This window comes from Emydura macquarii, unplaced genomic scaffold (assembly GCF_026122565.2).
Source record: "Emydura macquarii macquarii isolate MOO-44397 ecotype Brisbane River unplaced genomic scaffold, CSIRO-AGI_Emac_v2 contig_2422, whole genome shotgun sequence".
NCBI lineage: Eukaryota > Metazoa > Chordata > Testudines > Chelidae > Emydura > Emydura macquarii.
In genome coordinates this window covers 35574416-35598417 of record NW_027132559.1, presented here as the reverse complement: position 1 = coordinate 35598417, position 24002 = coordinate 35574416, and the positions used below count along the sequence as shown (strand labels likewise).

General features: G+C 40.5%; 1 protein-coding gene across 4 annotated transcripts in view; it reads left to right on the top strand.

The window, feature by feature from the left end:
- Positions 1–611: 611 nt before the first annotated feature.
- Positions 612–24002, top strand: part of DBF4 (DBF4-CDC7 kinase regulatory subunit) — a 35542-nt gene continuing 12151 nt past the window's right edge. Inside the window, exons 1-9 of one of the 4 annotated variants that reach the window (XM_067562254.1) lie at positions 612–816; positions 1118–1213; positions 3995–4170; positions 15366–15560; positions 18843–18893; positions 19524–19593; positions 19760–19836; positions 21506–21536; positions 21791–21836. In XM_067562254.1, coding sequence (XP_067418355.1) covers positions 1168–1213; positions 3995–4170; positions 15366–15560; positions 18843–18893; positions 19524–19593; positions 19760–19836; positions 21506–21536; positions 21791–21836 — 692 coding nt within the window. In that variant the 5' untranslated portion in view covers positions 612–816; positions 1118–1167. The remainder of the gene's footprint in view (positions 817–1117; positions 1214–3994; positions 4171–15365; positions 15561–18842; positions 18894–19523; positions 19594–19759; positions 19837–21505; positions 21537–21790; positions 21837–24002) is intronic. The other 3 variants (XM_067562253.1, XM_067562252.1, XM_067562251.1) reach the window with 3 other exon arrangements.

Below are 24002 nucleotides of genomic sequence, written 5' to 3'. Positions count from 1 at the left end.
CCAGCACCCCGGGGGCATGTGAGGTGCTGCAGCTGCTTGTGGACAGGCCCAGAGTCCGTAAGTGCTGAGGGTGCCTGAGAGGTGCAGATGGAGCCTGGGCCCAGCACATGGGAAAAGGGAGGCAGGCCTGGGGCTGTTGGAGCACTTGGGGGTTCTGGCCAGCTGGGACTGGGTGGCAGGGTCCTGCCAAGCAGGCGGAGCGAGGCCCTGCTAGGGCGGAAGGCACAGAGCTGGGGGAAGGGGCCTGATGAAGATAAGCTGGGCTGGGCATCGCAGCCACGCTGGGGACATGCCGTGCACTTTGCCCTTAGTCACCACAGGCAAGGTGGGGTGGAGATCCGGCCTGCTGGGGGCGAGGGGGGTGCGGCACTGGGATGGGCAAGGCTGGGGCTGGCCTGCTGGGAGCTGGTTTTCCGCGCACGTAGGAGGGGGAAGAGAGGGCCTGGCCTGTTCGATCCGAGGCAGAGCTGGGCTGGGCTCCCGCGCACGTGGGGGGAGGGTCTGACCTGGGCGCGCGGAGCCGGAGCGCGCCTGCTAGGCCCGCCTGGGCTGGGGCGGGGTTACTTACGGGGCCGGGCGGCAACGACGCGCGCGGCCGCTCTCGCAGCGCCCCCTGGCGTCCCGTTGTGGACGCACCGCGGCCTGCTGCTGGCGCTGCCGGGGAGCCGCGAGCCCGTCAGGTCTTGTGTGTAGAGGCTCAGGGAGGCGGGAAAGCGCGGGGAGCCGCCGGCGAGGTGGCCTCGCACGCTCACCTCGAGAGCGCCCCGGTCACTTTGGCCGGGCGGGCGGCCCTGGCTACCGGCCTGAGAGCCTACGGTGAGCTAGCGGCAGCGTCCTCTCCCCCCGGGCCCAGGTCGAAGGAGCAGTCGAGGGGGAGGGGGGGCCGGGCCGGGCCGGGCCGGGGGTGACCGTGAGGAGAGGCCCGGGGGTGTCCGGGGGGGAGGGCCGGGAGGCAGTGTGAGCGGTTTGGGGGTGACTGGGGAGTTGGAAGCAGCAGTGTGCTGGGGATGGGAGCCAGGGAGCCGGAACTCGGGGTGCAGGGAGTGTGCACGAGGAAGGGGCTGCCTCTGTCTCTCTCGGGGGGTTTAATTTCTCTGTTGAACTATTTCTCCCGCAGGTCATAACCTTGGAAGGAAGGTGGACGGAAAAATGTGACTCCTCCGGAAAATGAAACCAAGTACTATGAAGATTAGCAACAAAGGACAAATTACGTGTAAGTGATGTGCTTTCCCCCATGTGGTCCTAAACTCTTATGGGAAGGCGTTCAAAGTGATTGTAAATCTCATTCAGTTACTGTAAAGAATTTTTGTAACAAGTTAGTTTAGGTAAACTGCTTATTGGGAGCTGCTTTTCTCAAGCCCTTCAAGAGGGCTCCATTTAATTAGTACCTATGACCCGGGCCCCTATCTAGTATTTTGCCTCATTGTGGCTTCAGGGGTCTAGGAACTTGGCACTAGTTCTAGGATTGGAGTCTAAAACACCATTTGCTACAAATGGGTAAACACATTTAATTTTATTTGTTTGGGTAGTCCCATTGAAGTAAGATTGTTCATAAAAACTCAAATGCAAAATGGATACATAAATATCTCTGCTATCTTTGCAAACACCACATTCCAGTAATTGAAAATCCCTAAGTCAAGAAAGCTGAAATGCAGACGTTTTTTAAAACCTCTCTATTGCTGGAAGCTCAATACTGCTTTATGCTGCTACATGAGAACAAAAAGTGAAACTAGAAATAGGTGAAGCTGATGAGGGTGTTCTCCTTGTACAAGCTGTCTGAAGTGCTAAAAGTAAGCAATTAGTAGATAGGCCTAATTCACTCTTCACATTTGGTCCTGTAAACTGCTCCATACAGGGCAAGACATTCCACTTCCCCCATTGACACCATTGGGCCTGAGGGCAGGTGTAGGGGTCCATCCTTACAGAGAAGCTGGCAGGAATGTGGCCTTGTGTATTAAAAATGTATTTTTGTTGTTAGTTTTTTGGTATTAAAGTAACCTAGATGAAATAATTAATATACCTTACTTTAGTTACCTTGCATTTTCCCTTTAAAGCTCCACTCTTGTAAACTGATTCATGCAGGATAAGGTCTTTTGCAGTCAGTGGGACTCTATACAGGTGCATGGGTCTGCCTTTGCTAATGCGAGAGAACTTGTGTGAATCATCTTGGATCAGAACCTTTGTGTGGTTGCAAGATAAAGTCAATCTCCCACTTTTGAAGGAGTCTGTTTTGTTTTTTAGTTATATGCTATGCTGGAAATGTGGGGTTTCATGGTTTGAATTTTTTTGCAATTGGTGACATAGGTTAATTTATGGATATCTGTCAGACTACTCATGTGAAGAAGAAACCAATCACAGGTTTGAATTCAGTGTGTCTAATCACTTGAGTAAAGCTATTCACTTGCATATTTAAGGGCTAAATCTTGCAATTCTATTTTTCTGGGTGGATCTATTGGGCCTCACAGAGGTCCACCTGCACAGATACAGTTGAAATGCTGCAATAGTATTGTGGCTTGTTTTAGGCGTATGTTAAATTGCTTGCTCTTCAAGGGGGAAAGCTATTTTTGTTGTCTGGAAAATTTTTGTTACAACTAATACTGTGATTTAAACCTATTGTGACTAATCAAGTGCATAAAGTTAAACTTATGCGTTGATTGGGATATCACACATGAGTTTCCTGAAGGTGCTACCATAATACTATTACTGTAACTTTGTTTAATCATATTATAATAGCACCTAGAGGCCTCCACTCAGGTCGGAATCCCATTGTGCTCAGGACTGTAAGTACCTATAACAAGGGAAAAAACATGTCACAAGGATTTTACAATCTAAACAGAAATGACAGAGCAGAAAAAAATACTTTATTCTAAAAACTTATTTAGGTATTTTTAATCTAGCATGTTTGCAAAAATTTAATCTAAAGTCCTGTGGAAATAGTTCTTTCATGAATAATTGCAATATGACTCCTCTGAATTTTTTCTTCTGTGAGATATTGCCTTAAAATTCTTTTGCTGTCTAGAAAACTGGAATTATTGGTTGTTTAGATCCAAATTCTGTCCTGATTTAGGACCCTATCCAACTCTCAGTGATTTAAATGGGAGTTGGATTGGGTGGTTCTGCCTGTTTAACAAACCTGAAGTCAAGTGACAGAGCAGAAACAAGTCTTTAATCTTCTTTTTTGGTATTTTGTTTGCCTTTAAATATTTGTTTTACAGGTAGCATGCCAAAATGCAGTGTTGCTACTTCAGGAGAATAGTAAAGAGAGGTATTTTCTGTTCCCAGAGCATTTTATGTCTTGATACTAATAATTTTCTAGTGGAGCATCATTACAAACACAACATAATATTTGGCAAATTGGGCGGAGAGAAAAGAGGACATGACAGTTGATTTTCTTTTTCCAATAGCAGTATAAAGGAGGATTTTAACAGAAGAACTGTAGGGATCTGATACAATATCCACTGAATTCACTGGAAATCTTTCTATGGTCTTCAGGGGGTTTTGGATCAGGTCCTAAGAGACCAATTTGAATGAATTAGACCCCACACTTGCAACTACTTATATGCATGTTTAACTTTAAGTATGTGAGTAACCCAGCTGGAGTCATTGAGAATACTTGCATGCTTAAAGTTAAGGATATGCATAAGTGTTTGCAGGATTGGGGCCTTCATTGTTTGCTCCCCTTTAATATTAGTGTCACTATTTTTAAGTGATTTTGGATAGACATCAAAATGTCTTCTGAAAAATGAAATAATGAACAAAACTCTAATATTGTATTATATTAAAGCAAGGTGCCCTATTATTTTTAAGGGTCTATTCTTTCTAGTATGCTTTAAGGTCACAGTTCAACAAAAATATGTCCTGCTCATGCAGAAGCTTGGCTTACCCTTCCCATCCTCTCCTTACTTGAATCTGGGCTTAAAGAGGGAAATGTACATACTTTGTGTTTACCAAAATACAATATAATCCTATTCAAATTCTCTACCTTTTTTGACAGCAGGTGGTGCACAAGGAAAAACAGAAAAAAACAGAACTCTGAAAACTGTGAAAAAAGATACTGCAAAGACAGAGAAATCTAAATATAAGTCACTTACTGGGAAGGTGTTTTACCTTGATATTCCATCTAATGTGATCTCTGAAAAATTAGAAAAGGACCTTAAGGAGCTAGGAGGGGTAAGTTAAAAAACATATATGTTTACAAAGTGGGGGAAAATATTATGCAAGTTCTTGTTGTTTTCACCTACAATATGATCTGTATATGCATGGTTAAAAACGAATAATTTTAAAATACATTATCAAGTAATTTTATTTTCTTTGTTTTTCTCATTATTTATAATGAACCCTTATCTTAACACTGAAAATTATTTTCTTATTTAGTGATTTTTTTCCATTATAAATATAGGCTGTGCTACCAGTTCCAATGTTACGGTTATCTAACGCTTTAAGACCTTGTTTTCAGTTGCTTATAACGTTGTCTAACTCTAACCGTTTTGGCTGAAATTTTCTATGCTGGGTGTTTGCCTCATATTGAGAGAGTGAGATGCAAGAACTGGGCCATTGGGGGGGGTTGGATAGGAACAGAGAGGGGAGCGGGCAGGAGCCCAGGGATGGAATGGAAGAGGGGGACACAAAAATAGGATGGGGGCACAGGAGTAGAATGGCTTATGGCACCATAGTACGCTCCCATACATAACTTAAAATTGAACCCAGGAATTTTGTGTCTACTTTCAAAGCTGTCAAAGAACTGTGAAGCCCACTGGCAACGTGTGTCTGAGCCATTTTCTAGTGTCTGGTTTATATAGATGATAATAGCCTTGCTACTGTTACCAGTTATTCTGCTATTTTAAGTGGTAGTCTTTGTTTTGGATCTAAAGGTCCAGATTCTGCTGATGACCCAAGGTGTCGTCATGGTTCCACTGGACAGAATTTCTTTTTAATTTCCTGCCCCCCAAAAAACTACATTAAAAGAATATTAAGGTTGCAAAGTCAAGCTTTCAAAAGTTAGGAAATGCCAGAATTAACATTTCCCTTGCAATCTTAAATACAACCCCCTTGCACATATGCATTATTATGCAGTCTTTAATGACCCAACCATACAAACTAGGTATGTGCCTATGGCCCAAATTTGTGGAGTGGGGGCCAAAATGGGGGGTGGTTGTTTTTTTTTTGTTTTTTAAACCTTGACATGGATTTGCATGCACACTGAAAGAGCTTCACTCACTTGAGTGAGTGGCATTGCAAAGTGGCACACAAGGTTATAGCACCACTCCGGTTTATCCCAGCTGCCTCTCTGTTATGATGAGTAGCACCTTGAGCAGCAGCAGGATGAGCGACCGTTCCCGGTGGATTCACAACATGGTCAGCCTGGTTGCAGTAAATATACTGTATGGCTATGTTATTGTTGTTGTTTATATTAGAAGGTAGGGATCTGGAAATGTATATTTGCATAGGTCCCAGTGATGGGTTAATCCAGCCCATGCACTTTTTTTTTAATCACAGGATCCCACTTTATACAATTCCCAGGCTGGGACAGTGATCTGGGAATGAATCAAAGTTGTATAGTGAATGATGTTGTCTGTAGGATGCCAGAAGTTTTGTAACAAGAAGTTGAAATGTGTATAGAAGGAGGTAGGGGATTGCAGAAAGCAAAGGGATGGCTTTATTCTGAAATTGAATTCTGGAGATCTGGATTCTATCCCTGCCTCTGCCAGAGAGCTCTGTAAGATTTGAGGCAAGTCACTTTCACCAAAATTTTGAGTTGACCACTAATTGTGTGTCCCTCATTTTCTGAGTTCCCAAAATGAAACACCTGGGACCAGATTTGCAGAAATGCTGAATGTTCATAACTGAAATCAATTGGAACTATGTTTTCAGTGTAGTGTTATAAAAGTGCTAAGTACACTGAAAAATCAAGCCCTAGGTGTCTCAAATTGGGTGCTTACAGTTAGTGGACTTTTCTGACATTTTGGACCTTAATGTTTCTAATGCCACCAATCATACAAGGATGTTGTGAAGATAAATTAATTTAATATCTGTGACGTATTCAGATCCTATGGCGAGAGCACCATAGAAAAGTCAAGGAAATGAATAATTTTGTATTCGGTGCCGATTTTGGATGATGTACATTAAATAAGACCTGTGGCCACACAGTGAATGAAGAGTATAAAATAAAAATATTGAATAACTGCTCATTCAGTAATAAGGCAGGATCCCATGGAAAAGTAGAATGTGATGATGCAATTAAAGACTACTGGGAGTGGATTAAATGATCATTGAATCTCATGAATAATTACATGTACTTTACAAAAACAGACAAACTACACCAGCTACCACCAAGAGGAGTGGGGCTAGGTTTACCAGGCCTGAAAGTGTCTTAAAGTTTGACTGTCTCAGAAAATAGTGTTTTAGGGTCTAGGAATTTACTCTGAATGAGTGCCACAAAATATTTGTTTAAAATGTAGTGTAACATCTCCTAGTTAACCTTAATAAAATAGACAAAAGAATTGAATTTTAAACCAAACCATGGTGGATAAAAGTAATGTTTTTTAAATTAAAAATAAGGTTTAAAAACAAAACGTAAATAATGTACAGTATTTTATTTACATGTTGCTAATTCCTTACTTTATTCCCATTTTATAGTCTGTGATTAAGTGGCTGTTCAGTACTTGTTTCTTTAATTGGTTTTCTAATAGTAGAACTTCTGATTTTACATTAAAGAATTCTATTAAGAAGTTTCCTCCTTACAGTTTTAATTTATGTTGCAAAAGACAAGTCCAGGACCTCTTTAACATCATTGCTAAAAGAGCAAAAGAAACTCAAACATATCTGCAAACACTACTACCCTCCAATATGTTGAAAATCCACAAGTCAAGAAAACTGAAATGCTTTGACCAGGTTACATTCTTCCATGTTTGAAGTCATTGGGATTTGTACTCCTAAATCACAGATAGATATACTTTTGAAAATCCCACTCATAAGTATCTAAAGAGTGGGCTTGTTAAGTTCCTGTTTTTGAAAATTTTGTCCTGCATGTATAAAAAAAGTTCACAATCACTTTAATGGATTGAAAAACTAGGTAGTTTTTCATTTTTAACACTGAAGCAATTTAGTTTTGAAGTGAGATATTTTAACTAAGAAAAAAATTTCTAATAAAAATACAATTTTAACCTGTGATACTGGGTACACTTAGGTGCGTAGTGGAAATCAATGGGACCATTTATGTGAGTAAATTTATGAACTCACTTAAGTGACAGTTTACAGTTTAATTTAGTGACAGCTGCGGTGGCCATGGCGGCTCAGAGCTGCAGGACCCCCAAGGCACAGGGCTGAAGTGGAAGTGGAAAGTGTCACAGAGGTCTCGGAAAGTTATGGAATCCATGACAAAATCATATCATTAGTAATAGCACAGATGCAGTCTTGATAACTTTTGCAAGATTCTTTTGATTTTTGTGGGATGTGTTCTCAAATCTCCAGAAAAGGAAAAACATGGGATTCATGCAATCCCTTATCTAAAAAACCACCCCCAAAAACCCCGCTATGTTCAGCTGAATTTCTTCCAGCTCTTCTCTACATTTTTCAATATCTATCTTCTCTTCAGCTTCCTTTTCTCTCTTCATATTTTTTCCCTTTAGTCTAGCTCAGCAGTCCATGCAGAATTCTTGTTTCTTCAACTGGCTTTGTTCAATTGTAGTTGGTTCCAAATTGCTACAGGAGTAAGGCAAGATCATGCTAGCTGCAAATTCTGCAGGTTTCTACAGCTGGATGGGTCTGTATCAAGTTAGAAAGTGCACTGTGACATCCTTGCTGTCTTTTGCTGTCTCCATTCCCTCCCTCCTTCCATTGTGTCTATCTCTTCATGTCCTGTTCTTACTCCTATAAGCAATACTTCTTCCTTGCCTCCCTCTCTTGAACTCCCACAAGCATGCACCAAAATACAAAATTACTTTGTTGTTTAGGCTGCAGTCCTGCAAAGCTTTATGTGTGTGTTTAACTTTATGCACTAATAATCATTAATTTCAGAGGAACTACTTGTATGTGAAGTTAAGCATATTTGCAGGATTTGGGCCTTCCTTTAGCTCATAATTTACAATTTAAAAAAAATGGAACCATTATGATGTAATTCAGATAATCACATTAACTTCTGCTCAACACTGTTCTTCCCTGCTCTTCCTCCCACCCTCACGCTAATCCTCTTATCGTTGCTGTTCCATTCTTAACATCATATCTAAACAGTGGGGCCAAATTCTGCTCTCAGTTATTACATATGTAAGAATTTGGAGTGACTCAGTGACATCAGTGGACTGCATCAGATTTACAACGGTGTATCTGAGAGCAGAATTTGGCCCTCACATCATAAACTATTCAGATCAGGGACTGCCTTCTTTCTGTCTGTGAAGCACTGTGCACAGCTATGGCACTGTAAAAATTATTACATTTGTATCTAGTCATATGCATTTTGCCTGTTTTACTAAAACATCTGTAAAGTTACTTCTGGAAAGTCAAAGTTAGTTAGCACTTTTGGGAAATTAATATAGCAATTATTTGATCAAGCGACTGCATTGTTGTGGGATCCAGACTTCAACCTTTTGGAATTTGATCGAAATATATTGTATTTTTTGGGAAAGACATTTATTTAATTAAATATTTACAAATATTCTATTGAGTTCTCAGTTAATTATTCTACATCCTGTGAAATCCTACTAAATCTTTTTTTAATCCTCTTACATTTTTGGTGTGAAGAAACAATTTGCTCCAAGCTCAACACAGGATGTAGCTTTCACATAGAAAGCTGTCGAACTGCACGGTCCACATAAAAGTTAGATTATTTTCAGAAAGTTATATTGGCTGCACTTGTATGAACTAGTAGGAGCTTACTGGGACACCGTTAACTTTAATTGTGTTCTATTGGCTATTGCAAGCTTAAGTATTATATGAAAATATTAGGGATGAAATTTCACAGCAGTATGATTTCAACTTGGTGTCCCTTTGGATTTAACATTATAATCTTTTTCTCTTCTTTCTTGTCCTTCTTTCCAACCCAGAACTTTAGAAATTCTTTTATGGGAAGGATAAGTGCACAAGCAAGAGAAAGAAATGGGCATTATTTCTGTACTGTCATTCTTGAGAAAGTAGCATGGTTCCAAGTTTGTGAGATGCTTAGTGCTCTCAACTCCAGTTGACAGGTGTGATTCTTTGCTACTGCCTGTGGGTGTGCACTCAGTGCACAGTCCACTCTGATCCCAACTGCCAAAGAGAATGTTTGCCGCAATAGTGGAGGATCGTGTCTCTGTGTCTGCTGTTTCTGCACATTTTGCTTTTTCAACAAGAGTAACAGGAGGGTAAAAGTATTGAGTTCCATGAGCTGACCAAAAAAAAAGTTCCTACCCCAAGCAGCTTACAGACTAAGTTGATACGCAGTATAGCAAGTGATAATAAAAGATTAAAGGGGGAAATGGAAAAATAGAGCTAACGACGAATGATCGTTACAAGAATAAACATGATTATATATCTTGTACATGTAGTATCCTTGGCTTGCTATGCATGCATTTTGTTGCCTCAATTTTTTAAAGAGATTTTCATAAATTTTGTCTCTGGCTATTTAAATTCATTTTGCTATACTTGCTTGAGGAATTATAAATAATGGCAGGACTTTAAACCTTCTGGTAACTGTCCTGACACTTTTAATTATTTCCATTTGTGCTAGGATGTCTGAAAAATTTACAACTACCAGTTTTGATTGCATACACACCCCTGGGAATAATTTTTGGTTGAAATCCTCTTCGTGCAACTTCTGTTACAATTATGTATACTCATTTTCTTTAAACTTCTCAAATTGCAATTCTGTAACCTCGTTTGGTAGTAATTTGGATTCTTTTATTCAGAAAGAATTACAGGTAGGCAGTTATACATTGTACTTGGGTGGTTTTTTTTACAATTATTAAGGATAAGATTTTGTCACAGAGGTCATGAATTCCATGACTTTGAGATCACTGTGACAGTCTTCAGCTTCAGAACTGAAGTGGTGGGGGCCTGGGAGCAGTCAGTCCCCTTGCGGTGGTCAGTCCCCATTTCTCTCCCCCCCTTCCTTCCTTCTATTCCTCTCCCCCTTCCTGTTATTTTTTGTGAAAGTTGCAGGCAGGTCATGGGCTTCGATGAATTTTTGTTTATTACCCGCAACCTGTCCATAACTTTTAAAATCTTTTAAACTTAACTTTTAAAATTAATCATGACAAAATCTTAACTGTAACAATTATACACACAAACCCTACATTTAAAGAGCATTATTAAGGTTACAAAGTCAAGCACTCTAAAGTTAGAAAATGAAAGAAGTAATGTTGCCTGTGCAAACTTAATTTAGCCTGCTTGCGCATAGGCATTATGATAGTCTTTAATTATGTGATCATAATTTTTCTACTGGACCACTGCATCATTCAGTGCACAAGATGAGCGGTTCTCACTTAATGAGCAGCCACTCAGTGATTTGTTTTATCCTTATATTTCAGTGTATGGCTCCAACCCTTATTTACTGCACAGTATTCAAACCCTGCTCTAAAGACAGAATTATTAATTTCTTATGGACTTTTGAATGGTACTTATCACTCCAGTACCTGAGTGATTCATACTCATTAATTAATTCATCTTCACAACACCCCTGTGAGATGAGGGGCCATTATTACCCCTATTTCAAAGATGGGAAGTGAGGCACAAAGAGATGAAGGTCACTAAGTTTTGGTGCCCAATTGGAGACACCTAAGACCTGATTTTTCAAGGTATTTGGCATTATATAGCACTTTGTATGTTCAGACCACAACTCCAACTGACTTCATTTGCAGCTATGAATGCTCAGCACTTGAGACTCTGACCCCAGAGTCTCAAGGCAGGCATTCAAATCCCTTAACTGTAAGACCATCCTTCCTCTTTCTACATTCTGCTGTCATTCATTACACACCTTCCACTTCTGCAACAAATGAAGCAGAGGTGCTACAGTCAACAGTTTCCTTCATTGTACAATCCAGATTCATATCCAGAGCACATGCATCTTGTGCATTGAATGAGTCAGTGTTTCTGTGGAAACAGTCTTTAATCAGATATTACGTGCTATTATTATAATTCATATGTGCATTCCACCTTAATTCTGGCATTTCTTAACTTTTTAGTGCTTGACTTTGCAACCTTAATAATATTCCTTTAATGCAGGAGAGGTTGTGTGTAATTTCATAATTTTTTAGAAAAGCAGACTGATAAAATAGAAATTCCCTTTATGTGGCATGGTGTTGACACCCACATAGATCATCAGCAGGGTTGAAACTTTTAGATCTATCACACAGACCTCTGCCACTTGAGATAAAAGAGTAACAACAGTAGTTGTCATCCTCTGTGGATCAGTACTAGAGGGGGATGAGACACACAATCCTCATCCCAGTCCTCCCCCCAAAACCCTAATTCCTCATCAGATCAGTCTCTCCTTCCCCATCCCCAGTGGTTCTCCGTCTTTGTACCCAGACTCTTTTATCAATCTCAGGCCTGGTCTATACTGACACTGGAGGTCGATGTAACGTATGTCAACCCCCTAAAGTATGCATCTCCACTGGCATGTAAGTTCCATTGATTTAATGCGTGGTAAAAGTTGACCTAATGAAACCACCTCTGCAAGTGGCATAGTGCTGAATTCGAATTCCATGGGTCGAATTTGCATCAGCGTAGGCAGAGCTTAATGTAAATCAATGCCATTGGCTTCCAGGAGGTATCCCATAATGCCCCCTTGTGACCACTCTGGACATTCACGCTCTGCTGTAACGTGGCCACATAAATAGGAAATAGCTTCTCCACTCAAACCCTGGGAAATTTTGAATTTCCATTTCCAGTTTAGACTGTGTGGAGAGAGCTTTGTAGCTGGACTGCTCATGGCGACTGCACGGCCCAAACGCGCTCCAGCTTGGAGTCGACCAAAGGTCTTGGATCTCATCGGTCTGTGGAGCGAAGAGTCTGTTCTGGCTCAGCTCTGAGCCAGCAAAAGAAATTTAGATATCTACGAGAAGATATCTCGCAACTTGATGGAGAAGGAGCACAACAGGGACGCGCAGCAGTGCTGCGTTAAGATCAAAGAGCTGAGGCAGGCTTATCAGAAAACTAGGAAGGCTAACAGCTGTTCTGGCTCCTCGCCCAAAACATGCTGCTTTTATGAGCAGCTGCATGCAATTCTCGGTGGTGACCCCACCACTGTGCCACCATGCAGCATCGATACCTCCGAAGAATCCCAGTCCAGGATGAATGAGGAGGACTCTGCGGACAAGGAGGATGAGGAGAACAGGATATCCATTCTCCCTAAGAGCCAGGACCTGTTCATTACCCTAGAGCAGCGGTTCTCAACCTTTTTTTCCCCGAGTACCACTCGGGTCAGGTACAGTCAGGTCAAGTACCACTGTACCTGACCCGAGTACCGCTTGGGGAAAAAAGGCAGGGGGGACTTTCGGCGGCGGTGGGGTTACATGCGGGGAACAATGCCCTCCACCGAAACCCTGCCGCCGTTTGCCACTTTTCGGCAGCAGGGTTTCGCGGGGGTGGGAGGGACTTTCGGCAGCGGCGAGGTGCTTGCACAGTAACACTTTAAAATGTTAAGTTATCCTCCTTTCCCCTCATTAAAACGGGTCACAAATAAAACTTTGTAGCGTTAAAAAACATCTGTCTTTATTCATTCATAGCTTGAGTGGGAGAGAAGGGGAGGGGGCCGCTGGGGCGAGTGTGGAGAATCGGAAATAAAGGCACAGCACAGACATAGATTACTGCAGTTCATTGAAAAAACAGTTTTTCAATGCTTCCTGGAGGCGAAGTGCTCTGCTGTTGGCTCTGAGCATAGCGCTGGAATCAGGCTGGCTACAAATTTTGAGCAGCCAATCAGCCTCCACGGCCTAACCCTGGGGGAACTTTTCCCCCTTTATTTCACACAAATTATGGAGCACTCAGCATGCAGATATAACTAATGTGATGTTCTTTTCACTGATGTCAAGCCTAATAAGCAGACATCTCCATCTGGCTTTTAAACGCACCACCATTCTGCACTTGCTGAGCCTGTTATTGAAACGCTCCTTCTTGCTGTCCAGGTGCCTGGTATAGGGCTTAATTAGCCAAGGGAGCAAGGGGCAGGCAGGATCCACCAGGATCACTATTGGCATTTCCACATCCTCAATGTTTTGGCTTTTTTTTTGTCAAGGAAGAAAGTGCCCGCCTGCATCTTATTGAACAGACCTGAGTTCCTAAAGATGTGCGTGTCATGCACCTTTCCAGACCACCCCACGTTGATGTTGGTGAAACGTCCTGTAGTCCACAAGGGCCTGCAACACCATTGAGAAGTATCCCTTCTGGTTTATGTACTCTGTGTCAAGGTGGTCAGGTGCTGGGATATGCGTGCCATCTGTTGTCTCACCCCCGTCCCCTCCACCCCATGGTTTAGGAACTCCATTGCGGCAAATCGTCCACTATGTTCTGTACGTTTCCCAAAGTCATTACCCTTCTTAGCAGAAGCCTATTGATAGCCCTACACACTTGAATCACAACAGCTCCGAAGGTGGATTTACCGACTCCAAATTGATTCCCAACTGACCAGTAGCATCTGGGATTGCCAGCTTCCACAGAGTGATGGGCACTTGCTTCTCCATGGTCACAGCTGGTCTCAAGCGAATAGTCATGAGTTTCAGGACTGGGGATAGCACCGCGCAAAGTTCAAAGAAAGTGGCCTTTCACATACAAAAGTCCTGCAGCCACTGCTCATCATCCCACACCTTCATAATGATGCGATTCCCACCAATCTGTGCTTGTTTCCTGGGATCAGAACTGGCGCTCCACGGACTGAAGATGATGTGTGACAGCCTGCAGCAAACGAGAATTGTTCCGCTCTATGGCTTGTAGCAGGCCAGCCTCAGTAACATTGCTATTTTCCTTGCTGCAGCTCCTCTCTCACCTTTGAAAATACTGCAGAATAAGCCGTGAGGTATTTGTGATGCTCACAGTGATAGTGGAGAGTTGAGCAGGCTCCATGTCTCTCCGGCAATGACGTGCGCGCGGCATAGAAAAACCACACAAAAAAGGTTTGCAGCTTTTTTGGGACAAGAAGGGAGGGGGGAAGGGAGCACATTGCATCGTGTGAGGATGACAAGCTTCCCACAAGCCTCTGCAGCTAGTTGCACTGTGGGATAGCTACCCACAGTGCACTGCTTTGAATGTCAACCTAAGCCTGGCGAGTGGGGGGCACGAGCCTGGTGCAAGGAGCGTGGTGTGATCACGCTCCTGCGACTTCTAAAATTCAGTGGGTGCAAGTTAATTTAAAGTAAATCAACTTCAGTCTGCAGTGTAGACATACCCTCAGTCTCTTCCCCAGTTGTCTTCCCAGCCCATTTCCTTCTCTGGCTCCCATTCCCAGCTACCCCAACCAGGTTCCCAGTCTCCTTGCCCAGCTGGTCTCCATTTCCTCCAACTCAACTCCCAGTCCCAATTTCCCAATCATCTTCTCCTGCCAGCCTCCAATCACAATCTCTCCACCACCTTTCAGGCTGTTTGCCTCAATCTCCAGTTAAACACACCACCAGTCAGGTTTTTGTCCTCTCTGTATTCGAATAAGGCAACTTTTTCCTCCGTGTTGCCTGGGTGTTAATAGGGAGGACATTTAGGGTCCAGGAAAGGCAGGATCCTTCATTTCTAGGCCATAGTAGTCCAGAGCTGCAATTGCAGGGATAGTCCTATTCCAGCCCCCTGCAGCACTGGGCTCTACAGTATGCTTATTGTGGACAGAATCTTCAGGGAATTTAGCGCCAAAGTTCTGCTAAGTTTCTACTGAGTGTGTGTGAACTATGATTTTTTTCAAAGGCTTAGAATTTAGCTAATTTGGGCAGATTTTCATGGGGATGGTAAAATGCACATACCAGACACACAAGGCACCCCGGCTAAATTTCAAGTCCCTGCTCCAAAGCAAGGGGGCACTAGAAGTACTCAAAGAAAAGGTTGCATGGGCAAAACGTATTTTCGAACTTGCTGAGTAATGTTAGCTGAATTTTTCTTTAAAAGTTCAGCCTGAAACAAACAGTTTAGTAAATTTTCAACCTGAATGGTTAAAGTTTGGTAAAGTTATAAGCAACTGAAAACAGTGTTTTATAATGGGGAGGATCATCAACCTTAATTATTGACAGTGCTACCCACTCCACCTGTAATTATTGTCTTCAGTGTTTAGAAAATACCATGATTTCACTATTGTCAAAGCAGCATTTTCTAAACTGCAGTTAAGAAATGTAAGGATATTTTATTGCTGCTTGGTTGGTGTAAATAAATCAAAGAACATATGATTGTGATAATTATTCCCTTTTTTCTTTTAAATTTAGAGAGTAGAGGGATTTCTTAGCAAGGATATCAGCTATCTAATTTCTACTAAAAAGGAAGCAAAATTTGCTCAGGCTCTTGGACAGATTTCTCCAGTCCCAAGCCCAGGCTCTGCACATAACGGAGGAAATAGTTCACCTCATCCCAGTAGCAGAAAAGATCGACATGATGGAAATTCATTTAAGATGGTGGATACAGTAAGTTTCTTGGCAAAAATTTTGCAAATCAAGTACATCTTATCACACCTGCTCATGCAGTCTTCGCTTATTTTGTTTTCTAAAGGCTCTGTAAACCATGGGGCTGAAACTGAATTGGTTCACCATAATGAACATCTGAACCAGCTTAAAACTAACTTTTAGTTAAATATGGCTTAACCTGCCTAAGCTAGCATGTATGTCTCAAAAATACAGTTCAAGCACTTTTCCATTCTGAAGCCAACCACTTTTAAACCAATTTTTTGGAAACTTTTCTAGCATAGGATGGCCAAACTATGTTTAAACAGTGATATCATTAGCAACTTTAAAACAGGGTAATTTAAAATGGTTCAGGACACAATTTGATCCCTAATGTGAACAGCACCTGCAATGGCATTTGCCATTGCCAAATTCTTTAGAAACCCAGGAATTACAGGTATATATGTAGAGTCTTTTTAACCTCATTCGATGTGATTTTGCTAGTGGAAAGAATTTGTGTAATACAATCAACCCTCTTTCACTATCTTATCAATGGTAGGATACAGAAGATTTTTGTAGCTGTATTGGTATCTAGGATTAAGACATGCACAAATCAAATATTGTAAGCCTGTATTCAGTGGTCATCTGGTTTTTTTGCTACACAATGACTTTAATAGTCCCCAGGCTTTTTCCCTGAGCACCTGAATCTGCACTGATTTGTACTGATTTGACTGAGCAAGTCTTGTGTCCACATGTGACATAATTAGAAACTATGTGGGCATACCATGTCTGACCCCTGTTTAGGAATAAGTTTATGACTAGAGATGGGTGAAAAACTGAGTTTTCTGGTTACAGGCAGTTAGTTGTGAAATATGTGAAAAAGAAATTAACAAACCAAATCCTAAAAATTCCAGAAAACGTCACTGAATTGAAAAAATTGACAACAATTTTATTTCAAATTGTACAAAATGTTTTGTTTGACCCAAAATGAACCATTTTGTTTCTGGGCACATTTTCACATATAAGCAAATGAAATTAAGGTCTAGATTAACAATATGGAGGTGCCTACCTCCTAATGTTTAGTCCAGTGGTTAGTGCACTTACCTGGGATGGGAAAGACCTGGCTTCAGTTCCACCCACCTGAGGTGGAAAAGGGGTTTGAACTTGGGTCTCTCATGTTGCAGGAGAGTGCTATAACCGCAGGGCTATATGGTAGGGTGCAGTGGGTCTTTCTCATTGTCTCCTGTTGGAGTTATTCCACTTTGGATAAAGTACTTGAATGGTCATTGGGACAGTGAGAATGAATCTCTAAGCTGGTGGTTCGGGCACTTGCCTGTGTGGTGGGAGACCCAAGTTCAAATCCCTGCTCCAATGCCTTGTTTTGTTTTTGGCTGTAAGTATTTGGGAAATTCATATCAAATTCACAAATAGTTTCAGATCAACTGAAACTGCATTTTTCAATAAATAAACTATTAGTCCAGAAAAGTTCACCCGGCTCTAGTTAAGATACACAAACTAGGCTTCAGTATTTTCTAATATGGTCATTTGGTGTAGGTGGGACCACTTAATCTTGTGTGTATAAAAGATTATCCAGAATCCCTACCTTCTTAAGGCCATGTCTATACTGACGGCGGCAAATTTGCCGCCGTCAGATTGATCTTTGTGGATCGATTGAGCAGTCAGTGTAGACCCGCTCAATCGATCAGGAAATCGACGCTGGTAAACCACCCCATCAAGTAGCGTAGCGCTGCGTCGATGGGAACGGCACAACACAGTATAGACAGCGTGCAGAAGGGAAGTGGAGCAGTCGACGTGAGTTACGCAAGCTACTCTGCGTAGTTTGCATAACTCCCGTCGACTGCCGCCGAATCTCCAGGTAAGTGTAGACCAGGGCTGAGTCTCTGTTAATTACTAAGGGTATGTCTACTTTGCTGCTGTCAGATCAATCTTTCTGGATCGATCGAGTGGTCAGTGTAGACCCGCTCGATCGATCAGGAAGTCGACGCTGCTAATCCACCTCCTCAAGTGGCATAGGAGGAACACAGTTCCCGTTGGTACAGTGCAGTGAAGATGGCGCTCAGAAGGGAAGCACAGCAGTCGACGGGAGTTAACGCAAGCTACATAGTTTGCGTTAACTCCCATCGACTGCCACCGAATTTCCAGGTAAGTGTAGACCAGGGCTAAGAAATGTGGTTATACAGGAGGAGTGTAGGAGGTGGGCTTGTAATGGGAGAGCTCAGGGTAGGTGTGGGACTTGACAGCTAAGGAGGATTCTAACATGAAAAGCTCTGGAAAATAAAGCTCTGGAAAAAAAGGAGTGGCAGAGTTGGCCATTTGACAGCTGCCTGAGGGAACACTTTTTCTCTGTGTTTAGCTTTTAATAGGTATTTGAAATGTCTTATGCCCATAGCTGAATTTCAATGATTAACTATTGGAGCATACCCTTTCCTGGGCAGCCACACATTGATACACATTGTAAAATCTGTCTTTGCAGTAAGCAGTACCAGAAGTTTAGGCAAAGACTATATTAAATTTTGCTGGCTCTAATAGAGGACCTTAAAACTTGTGTAACAATGACTTAACCATATCGTTGTGTTTTCAGTATTTGTTAGTTATTTTCTTTAATCAATAGTCCCAAAATAAACACTGGAAAAATACCAGAAATCAACAACTTTTCACCATCCTAACACTAAGCAACTGTGGCCATGAAAACATTAATAAATTCAGTATTTTATAAATAATATTTGACCTTTAGAATCAGGTTAATCCTTTGCTATGTGTTCCTCCTGCTTGGAGGTGACTAAGAAAGTTTGGAAACTGAAATATATGGGCGTTCGTAAAGTGATATCAATCCTTGCCACTACAGGGCTAATATGGCACTGCCTTCTCTAGAATTTCATCCAGGCTGTTAAAATGGAACTGTACCAAAATTCTGTTCCTCAGAAACATATTGCAAGTAACACTCAAGGAAGTACTTTCAATATTGCAAACTAATAACAGTGAAAATACTGAGCTTTCAGCTACATAGATCCCTTCAGCACTCTACAAAAGGGTGCTGATTTTCAGCATCTGATTGAATGAAAATTTATGAAAATTGGTAGCATGTTAAATAATGCAGATTAACACATGATGGCTATAATATACCATATTTTGTTGGTTTAATAGAGGTATTTGACACACAACCTTTAACTTCAATTTGTACAAAAAGCAATTTTCAACATAAAAAGATAACTCACCATGTTTTTCACTGTCTGAAATGAGCTAAATGTGTTGCATATAATAAACCATGTTTCTCTTTTAATTTAGGTACGTATGAGTAGAGGAAAATCTTTAGTTGAAAAAGCTATCAAAGAACAGGTAAGCCAAGCAGTCCACAGATTTGGATTTAGTAAAGAATATTACTCTCATTATTCTGAACAGTAATGAACATCAGCAGAAGTGGAGTAGTAGTGATCTAAGGGAAAACACCCTGATGGAAAGTGCAGCCAGATGTGCTGTGCTGCTTCTCACCAGCACACCGTACCTTCGGGACTTGTTGCAAGACACGCTAGTTTTTCCATTTATTTCCTGGAAAATTGGGAAAGGAGAGAAAAGATCTGTTTTTAAAGTTTGACTAATACTTGATGTTTTATCAACGTCTGTGCATTTCCTGTAGTTAATACACCTATAGAATTTGAGATATGTATATGAAATCAAAATTAGATGTATAAATACATTCAGCAGCTTCAGGGTTCCGAGTTGATCTAATCATATAGCAATGTGAGCAACATTGTTTTTATGGAAGTCAAATATCTTCTGGATGGAAAGATGCTGAGACATGAAGATTGTGAAAAATGTTGCGGCAAGTGAAAGTCATCCTTCTATTTTGGCAGGAGGCTATGCAGGAAAAGACCATGTCTTGACCTCAGTTTTTCTTATGTCTTGTTTTACATCAAACCTTTAAATGTGTTGCTTTTATTAAATATTAATAAAGCTTACTGTTTGCAGGAATTAATCCCTTCGGGTAGTATACTATCCAATGCCTTGAGTTGGGGAGTGAAAATACTGCATGTTGATGGTAAATATATTTGTTTTATAAATTTTAAGTCAAAACTTGTACAATTCATTTTAATTAAATCGCTAACAAGATTTGTTCTTTTTCAAAAATATTAAAAACAGCAGATAACTTCAAGCATACAAAAAAAGCAGGTTGGCTAAATATAAATTATCTTCTTTTTTGAAAGATATAAAAAATTATCTTGAGCAAAAGAAAAAGGAGCTCTACCTGATCAAGAAAGCAAGCACTTCAATCAAAGATGTGGTGAGGCTTTTCTAACTTAATGAAATAATTATTAGCAATGACAAATGTAGGCAAGTTAAATATTTCCTTCCAAGATGTTGGTTGGTTTTATTTAAATAAATTCTTACTCATGAGTTTATGTATTAATTTTCTGATCACTAGTATGTCTTGTGGGCCCTCAGTAATTAAAAAAAAAAAAATCAGTTTAAAAATCAGAAGGGAAATGCTTGCTATATGTTTGGCAAGCATCATTTTTAAGATACATTTCTAATATTCTTAATCTCTTTAATAATATCCTTAGTCTTTCTAAATCTCCACTTTGAAAAGGTGAGCCAGTAGCAGTGAACTTTCTGAAAGGGCCATTCCCTCCATACCAAACGAGAGTAGACTGGGGACTGCTCTAACTTACTCTGTTTACTAAGGGCCCCATAAGCCAGAAAACCATGGTATCATCATGCCTTAAGGTTATCCCAACCATGGCCCTCTTTTTCTTGTTATTCATGTGTAAGATTCTCTACTTCTTTGCAACTGAAGGATCCCAGGATCACTTGGGTGATATTTCCAGAGCTGGTAAGTGGGCTTGAGGACCAGATATGCCAGCAATTCAGATCAAAGTGAAGACCCTTCATAGAAAATTTTGGCCTATAGAGTGTGACTTGTCTGGATCACACAGCAAAAATTTCCTGATTCTCAATCTTTTCACTGGAGTATGATGTCTTCAGGCTACTCCCAAGTGTGGTGTGGAACCAGCACGTAACTTTTTATTGGTCCCTCCAGGTCCTGGTTTATGATGTGCCTGGGCACAGCTCTATTTAGGCTACTATTGTTTGTCTGATAGCTTTATGTTTTTAATTAAGGCAGTGAATTTTTATGGATGACCAGTCCACCTGATCTGTAGTATGTAAATAGCAGACAATACTGTATATGCTGCCCTGGAATTCAATATAAATTAACTTTTTGGAGCCACTTGCAAGCCTTTCCAGAATCTCATGTGTATCAATTTTCCTTTCCAGGTCTTGTAATGGCCTGATTTTTTTCAGTAATACTGACTCAACACTACATTTTGTATCTTGCCACACTCCAGGCAGTTTTAATTAGAGCTATAACTTGAGGATGTTTGGGGTTAGGGAATGTGAGTATTTGGCTTTTAACTAATAGAGGTAAGGACTTAATATTTTGGAATTTGAAAATATTTCCTGTACTACAGACTTAATTTGCTAAAATGACATGGAATAACTACAACTCACTTTTAATCACATAAATTAAAATTAGTAACATTTTTATGCAGGGAGCCATAAATGTTATGTAACCAATAATGTTGCCTCCTACAATTTTTAACAGCATTTTTACCTGTTATCTCCATTTTATAATATAACAGTATTGCAAAAATACCATGAATATCGATCAGCCAATTTTCACACGAGTCTTTACCATCATGGTTATTAGGAAAAACAGACTGAAATTTTATTCACTTGTTTAAAAAAATTACTCTTGTTGAGCAGAATTTTGCAAAGCTGCAATATTTCTTTAGGAAATAGACAAGACAGATTTTCAGAATATTCATTTACCTAATTTTCACATCTGTTAATCATGATTTCACACAAATATGCACACTCAGCTTTAGAAATCTGCCACTAAATGCTGAGGTTAAATAGAAACAATATTCAATTTTTTTTTTTCTTTTAACTAGGGGAAACGATGTGGTAGTCAGAAATCAAAAAGTAAGTATTTTGACACCTGTAGAGGTTTCTTTGTTGTCTTGTTTTCTTGCATTATTTGTCTGAGGGAGCATCTTTGGCATACTCTTAATTTAGTTGGCTTGAGAAAAATGTACAAAAATATTTCATGGTAATGATGAGTTTGTGCACAGATTTAAAAAAAAAAATCAGCTGGATGTCTGCCTAGTCAAATGCCAGTATACATTTATTGTTGGGTGAGGAAAAATATTTTTATTTTTTATTTTTTTTCTGCTAAGCAGGTCGACTGAAAAATCCATTTGTGAAGGTGGAAGACAGAAGCTGGTAAGTGCTATTTATGGATGGGAGGACTTGTTGTTTTAATCCCTAATATGCTGAACAAACTGTATCATCTGAAAACACGTGATAGTCTTTCTGGACAACTGATTGGATTACTGCTCCTTAGACTTGCTGACTTCAGAGAAGATGCTGTTGCAATATAATCAACCTCCTGGAGAACCCAAAGTCTTTGATTGGAGACACACGTTTTATTCACTGAACTAGTGATAATGCATTACAGGCTGTATCTACACTACAAAGTTTGCTCAATATAAGTTACGTCACCTTACCTTCACCAATTTTTCTTTTTGCTCGGCTTTTTGCAAACCTGGCTGTTTGCATCGTCACCACGCATCCTCACCCCAAGTGGTTGCATCAATGGTAAATGAGGTTTACCCCTAGTAGATATCCCATTATCCTGTGCCACCATCCAGCTCAATGCCTTGTGGGGCATTTTCACTGTGCTTTTTTGAATACTAGCAATTTTGTCCAGGGATTTCTGGAAACTAAGGATCAAGTTCCCCCAATGCCACTTTTATCATCCCATAATTTTTGCGTGTTTTTAAAATGTTCAAAATCCTGCATGCCCTTTTCAGTCTTCACCATCTCTCTGGCAGAAGCCTGGACCCTGCACAGCTCAGCACAATTCTAACTTGCTAATAGAAGATGCACAATTCTTTTGTATTTGTGGAACTTCAGTGAGTATTACTATAACTGCCAGTATGTTGAGGAAGAGGAAATATTCAAGGATGATGATGGACGCAGAATAAAAATATCAAGTTGCTGCTGGCATTCATGGAGCAACTCCACCTGGTGAATGGTGCTTCTGGGCTTGAGAGATGAGCACTCAGTGGTGGGATCGCATCATAATACAGGTTTGGGATAATGAGAAATAGGTGCAGAACTTTCTGATGCAGTAGGCCATATTCCTGGATCTTTGTGCTGCACTTGCCTCATCCCTCTGGTGCAAAGACCTGTTGGCATATACCTAGTTCTCAACAAGAAAATGTGAGCTTAGTCAAGTCTGAAAACATAAATGTAATTGTGCCATAATTTATTTCTCATCTCAGTTCATTATTAGCTTTCATTTTATACTGGTCCTTGCTAACTTCAGGATCAGTGGGCAGTCACACATCTGAATTCTGAAGAATTTTTCTGAACCCTCATAATTTTATAGTGTGCATCAGAAGGTTCCCAGCATAGTTATGGTAGGGATTTGGCACTAGTGACAGGAGGTTTTTGACATGAATTAGGTATATAAACATGCCATGGATTGGCAAATAGACAAGGTTATTAGATGCAGCAGAAGAACCTGAATAGAAGAGGAAAGGAAAAGGACAAATTGGCATAGATTTGTTGTTTAGACTGCTGTTTTTGGGGCACTGACCTTACCTTTGTGTAAAGTACCTAATACGCTTCTGGGTGTTTACATAATTTACAAATAACTGCTCATAAAGAGAACGGGAGACCAAGCAGCTGAACTGGGCATGCTGCAGATAGCTGAGTGGGGGAGGGTGATGGCTTTCTTCCTTTGGCTTTTCATAAAGTAGGAAAATTGAGTTAAAGCCAAATATTAGAATTTCAGCCAGACAGCTATTTAATGCAGAACTTCAGTACTCCTTTATTTTAAACATATTTGAATGTACTTGTAGATTAGGCAACCTTTCTAGATTCATTAGCTTCATGGGTACAGATCTGTGCAGCTGTAATTCCCTTCAGTTTTTTAAAGTATTTTGCATACGTACATGTTCACTCACATTTCTCCTTCCTTGGAGTTGATTTTTTTCTAGTTAATAAAACTGCAAAAGATATAAAATTGATGGGTTTATGTTAGGAAGTGCTATCTCTGCTCTTCAGGAGCATGGACACACTACTTACCTGAGCAGTTCTTAGCTTTGCACTCTATTCTAGCCAGCTTCCAGGTTGCATGCAGAAAAGGGACAAAATCCATCAATGTGATAGTCTGCGTAATACAGCTATAGGCACTGTCAGCAAATCTTATGATTTGAAAAAAGCAGCAAGTTAGAGGGAGGGAAGGAAGAAAGAAAATGTTTTATACTCTTGTCTGATAGCAACTGCTTGATATTCATGGTAGGCAATACTAAATTATATGTATATGAGCTACAAGAAAGAATGCTTTTTTGATTCTGAATACAAATGTAGTTAATTTGA